A 6000-nucleotide genomic window follows, 5' to 3' on the forward strand; every position below is an offset into this window, starting at 1 on the left:
ATTATTAATATGAGTTGTGTTATATCTCCTTGGTTACCATCTTCTTCATTTTTCTTTTCATTTTATCTAGACATAATGGTAATATCCTATTAGATAATCAAGGTCATATTATCCATATTGATTATGGTTTTATTTTATCATCATCACCGGGGAAAAATTTAGGCTTTGAAACAAGTCCATTTAAATTAACCTTAGAACAAGTTGATGTAATAGGTGGTTTAAATAGTGATTTATTTGAATATTTTAAATTTCTTTTATTACGTGGTCTATTAGCTGCACGTAAACATATGGAACAGGTTAGTTCTTTTCCTTCTTTCCAGTTTTTTCTTGTTTTGTAAATCAAAGAAAGAGTTTAGTTCAATACATTTTGTTCACTGTCCAGTTCAGCTATGATATTATAGCCCTCAAATACCCTGGTACGGCCAAGAGTGGGGAGAGTCCGCTCTCCTCGAAATGCTCTCACATGTCCACGCCCATATAGCCTCTGCCAGGGAAGTTCTACTCACTACCACCTCGTGGCGGGGGTGTTGTTTACGAAATTGAGAGGATGAAAAGCGAATGTCGGGTTGGTGGATACGGAGGATCTACCTAGGGTAGTTGGAAAACCCTGATTCCAAACCAATGGTGCATATGGGCTCCAGTATCCTGAGGGAACAAATAGCGTATGAATCAATCGTTGATCACCAACTACCATGGGACTGCATCCCCTTACGATGCTCCACTGCCTTGTGGATCAGACCTTTAGGTCAAAGGCTCCGAGTTTGGCCCCCTAAGAAAACCATCTACTTCAGTTTGGGCACCTGGTCAGTATCATAGCCCTCACACAAATCAAATGGGATTTGTGCGGCGCATATATATCTGATGCCTCTTTGTACCAATATTTATATGTTTAAATAAAATAATATTATACATTTCTTATGGTATACTAAAATTAATTATGCATATAAGAAGATTGAAATGTAAAAGGAAGTTTAATTAGTGAATCAAATTATAGGTGTATACCCTTCTGACGTCCGCTACTTGATTATGACAGAATACGATATTCAACTAACTGTACTCGAGTGTGTAGAACCCTACAGTCACAAATCAGAAGGAAGAAACAGGGTAAGGGATTATTGAGTGTTGGCTATAATTCAGCCAATTCCTAAGGAGGCAAGTTATGCTACTGTCCAATCATAGCATCCCACGTTGATATTCTAGAAGGTTCTATCAGGTTCTGATTAGATGGAATCTCCCTTGGTGCTTTGGAGCCTCTGGAAGTTTCGTGGTTTTCGTAGCCATCCCAACATATAAGTTCATGTTGGTTAAAATTCCTAGCAATGTGTTTCCTTTAGAATTTCTTACTTATCATTTAACTTTGACTTGGTATTTTACCACAAACACGTGATATGTATAAACACTAATCTAGCCTGTCGATCTCCCTGATCGGATGACATTGAGTCCCAGGTTCGAACTATCCTCCCTTCATTCATCATCTCACTTTGAACAGTTCGGTAATACAATTACGTTTTTCACGTAAACATACATGTTTACCTGATCAACAACGTTACATCCAATTTTGAGCACATCACTTAGCCATTTGAATACCTAGATGAAATTTAGGATTCTGGGATAGAAATTATGCATAGAATAGATGGAATGTGGCTAGCAGTATAATTCAAATCTTGTGTCTTTCCCTATGTAAGACTACTCATCAGCCAAATGCACCGGGACCGCTTCAAACACCATCGTATTATCCACTTAATTGGTGAATCCAGATAATCACTCACTTGTGCAACGGTTATTCGTTTTAATTTCATTTGCAATAGAACAAATGATCTCAGTACCAAAGTGAACATCATCTCTGAGATGTAAGCACCTCAAACTGACGAGTATTAAATAGGACGAAACGCACTTCATTGATTCTACTGCTAGTTACATTTCATGTATTCTATATTAACTTGTATTTTAATTGGTATATCGAGACAATCCAACATTGATCCATTTATGAGTTACATATGAATTTATGATTTGATCCCATTTGTTCGATCTGATCAAATTATTCAATGAATAGATGTTATTCATATTAATATAAATCATTAATATTTATGTTGTGAGATATCAACTCACTGAAGACAATTGGTGAACGGTTGTTCAACTTCGTGGATTGGTTGAAGTTAGACATTAACACAATCGGATGCCGGCTCAGTGGTCTATCGGTTAAGTGCTCTGGCGTGAGACTGGTAGGTCCTGGGTTCGAATCTCGCGAGTGCGGAATCGTGAATGCGCACTGCTGAAGAGTCCCATAATATGACAAAACGGCCTTCCAGTGCTTCCACGTTTTCCATAGTAGTCTAGCTTCAATTGACTCATGATTTCAACTATGAAAAATACTGAAATCTCCACAAAACCCCTTCTAATCTATAATCATATGCTCACTAGTGACTGACTTCAAGACACATATCCTGGAGTTCTAGTGGGAAACAGTGACCAGTGGAGTTCAAACCGCGTCTGTTGTGAGATAACTACTCACTGAAGACAATTGGTGAACGGTTGCTCAAACTTCGTGGATTGGTTGAAGTTAGACATTAACACAATCGGATGCCGGCTCAGTGGTCTATCGGTTAAGTGCTCTGGCGTGAGACTGGTAGGTCCTGGGTTCGAATCTCGCGAGTGCTGGATCGTGGATGCGCACCGCTGAGGACTCCCATAATAGGACGAAACGGCCGTCCAGTGCTTTCAGGTCTAACTTCAATTGACTTACGCTTTCAACTATGTGAATATTTTTTGTCTCATTAGTAGTATATTCATTCATTTGATCACTTCTCTTTTCTTTCTCTTTTTTGGTGATTGGGATGGGCATATAGATTTGTGTATTAGTTGAAATAGCTCATGCTACATGTCCACAATTACCATGTTTTGCACGTGGTAACGGTTATCGAACAATCACGGAATTACGTCAACGATTTCAATTATCACGTACAGAAGAACAATTAAAACAATTAGTTGATCAAATGGTTCATAATTCATTAAATTCAATGACAACTAAATTATATGATAGTTTTCAATATTATACAAATGGTATCCAATAATCATAATAACTGGATTCTATATAGCTCATAATAATAAGAATTCATCCCAGTGACTAAAAGATTAACATTATCTTAATGGAGTGTTTTATTCTCTGAGTTGAGTGGTTTGGTCTTGGAGCTTAGCTCATCCAGCTCAGAGAATAAAACACCATCAAAATCGCCATTAACATTATCTCTTAATTATACAAATGTGAATGAATCTATTTTTTGAATGGTTCCAAATGAAGGAAGGTTGAAGAAGAAGAAAAAGAAGAATAAGAACATGAATGCCAAAACATGTAAACTATGATGAAAATCTAATGAACATCATCTCTGTTTATTTTCTTCTTTATCATTGTTATCAACAACTGTGATAATTCCCCTTTCAAGGAAACGATTTCAATATGTTGCACAATTTTGATCAGATTTACTTTGTGTGTGTGTGTGTGTGTGTGTGTGTTCTGTTTCATATCCCCACTTTTATACACACATACTATTGGATTGATCAATCATATGAAGAGAAGTCTCTATTATCTCTTTTTATTCATTGGTTTGTCTCTTTCCTTTTTTTTCAATTTGCTTTATGGTATGGATTACCCTAGGGTTAGGGGCAAGCAAATCACAAGAAACGGAGATATTTTTTAAATCATTTCTCTCACCACCACCCTCCACCGAAATAATATTTATGTGTGTTTTTTTGTAAGTGGTAAGTTTTGATTCCCTCCTCCACCCCAGCTACAAAACCTATTTTTCTTTGCTCTCACGTCTTCCCCCGTATCTTAAAATAAAAAAAACTATCACTGTGCTTCTTCATTATGGCAACTAATTTAATAGATCAACTACGTATTCTTTATCACTGTGTAAATGTACATGGTAATGTACAATAATTTCTGATATATATGTAGAGAGAGAGAGAAGGATGACTTGATTTTACGTATATTTTATATTTAATAATGTAATAGTGGTAATATTTTTCTGACTTTTTTTTGTTTTTTTTTCTCCTTAAATCACCCCTCTCTTTTCTTTTTTTGTATGTTTTTATGCATTAAATTATTTGGTTAATACTGTAGTTTTGGTCTCCCCTCTCTTCAGATTCTTTTAATTTATCACTAAGGTATTCGGTTTACTTTTGTATTGTTTACTGATAGTGGATTAATTTATTGTGTATGTGTACGTATGTATGTAAACAATATTATGGTAGAATAAATTAATTTTACACATTGTCTTGAAGTATGTTCTTAACTATTTCAGTAATATGGGTTAATCATAATGTATATACAACTATAGACACTAGTGCCCCCAAATGCCCTGGTTGGGGAGAGTCCACTCTCCCTCTCGAAATGCTCTCACATGTCCACGCCTATACGGCTTCTACCAGGGAAGTCCTACTCACTGCCTTCTCGTGGCACGGGGGTGTTGTTCACAATAGTGAGAGGACAAAAAGCGAATGTCCGGCGCTCTAACCGGGTTGGTGGACAAGGCGAGTCCACCTAGGGGAGATGGAAAACCCTGATTCGATACCAATGGTGCACATGGGCTGGCTCCAGTATCCTGAGGGAACAAATGGCGTATGAATTAGTAGTTGGTCACCGGCTAACATGGGACTGCATCTCCTTACGATGCTCCACTGCCTTGTGGACTAGACCTTTCAGTCAAAGGCTCCGAGTGTGACTAAGAAAACCACCTGCTTCGGTCTGGGCACCCGGGCAGTATCATAGCCCTCATACAAATCAACTGAGATTTGTGTGGCGCATATGTATTTGGTGCTTCCTTGTACCAATATTTATGTGTTTAAATAATAATAGACACTAGTCCATCGATCCAAATTGTTTATACCACAACATTAACGTAGCGGTATGATATTGTCAAGATGAGTATCAGATTAGTAATAGAAGTATAAGCGACAGTAAGAAACAAATTAAGCATAGACAATATCATTCGACAGCATACATAGGATAATTTTAAAACTCGACCATTTGTGAACCACCTCGTTGAACATCTGCAACCAATTCTCATATCTTCCGAATCGATTTCGATTCAAGCATACAATACTTGATAATTAGAGAATGATTAAGCATATTCTAGTACGAGCATGTTCTTTGGCGGACTCGAAAGAATAGCAATTGACAAAACACCTTATATCAACTGCTCAGATACCGACTAACCAGTCTGCATTCACTAACGTCGCTCAATACAACTTCAAAGATTGAGACTGTGTTTCAGTTTGAGCAACCTTTAGTATACTTACAACCCTACTCCAAAACATTACTCATCGACGTAGGCGGTGATTATATGTAATACATATCCCAGCCGCCTCAAGCTATGGAGATTCGAAACCAATGCAACACCCCAAGAGTCTACGTCCAACCTCAAAAATGCTCAATGGGTAGTCCCAACATGTGGAAGCAATGCATCAAACACATGGTCAAATACTAGTAGCCTACGAATATAACATTTGACATTAGCACAAATCTAAAAGTAACAAGATTATGGATGGTGGGACATCAAATATCTAGATTTACTTTATCTTGAGGAGGAGAGCGTAGCTCAAATAATCTGCCAAATTCAAATTTACGTGACAACGTTTTTGGCACTGGATGTTATACGATCCTAAATAAGTAAACTAGCTGTCGGAGATGTTTATACTACATTCACTTGAAAATCATTACGGTTTTTAAAATTATCCAATATAATTAAATCACAAACTGTACCCTATTGGAAAACTGTAGAAAACCCCATTTTGTTATTATGTGTTCTAAACTAGATGGCAAATTTCAAAACTCCTTTTGAAATTCTAACATTAATTAACGTATATATAAGTGAGATGGTATCCCGTTTGACCAGAGTAACATTTTGCTCAATTGGTGTACATATGACTTCTCTGTTGTATCCCTCGATTTGGATAAATATGCATTAATATTGATTGTGTTAATTTCTGACATGCTTATAT

The 6000-nt window shown here is 36.9% G+C and overlaps 1 protein-coding gene across 1 annotated transcript in view; it reads left to right on the forward strand.

Annotated features, from left to right (window-relative positions):
• Smp_130340 (phosphatidylinositol 4-kinase) overlaps positions 1 to 3277 on the forward strand; it is a gene marked incomplete at its 5' end in the record, with an annotated part of 61265 nt that extends 57988 nt beyond the window's left edge. The window contains 2 exons of the mRNA XM_018799830.1: positions 71 to 296; positions 2847 to 3277. Coding sequence (XP_018651580.1) covers positions 71 to 296; positions 2847 to 3071 — 451 coding nt within the window. The 3' untranslated portion in view covers positions 3072 to 3277. The remainder of the gene's footprint in view (positions 1 to 70; positions 297 to 2846) is intronic.
• Between the last annotated feature and the right edge of the window lie 2723 nt (positions 3278 to 6000).

The sequence above is a fragment of the Schistosoma mansoni genome, chromosome 3, assembly GCF_000237925.1.
Source record: "Schistosoma mansoni strain Puerto Rico chromosome 3, complete genome".
In the NCBI taxonomy this organism is placed as follows: domain Eukaryota; kingdom Metazoa; phylum Platyhelminthes; class Trematoda; order Strigeidida; family Schistosomatidae; genus Schistosoma; species Schistosoma mansoni.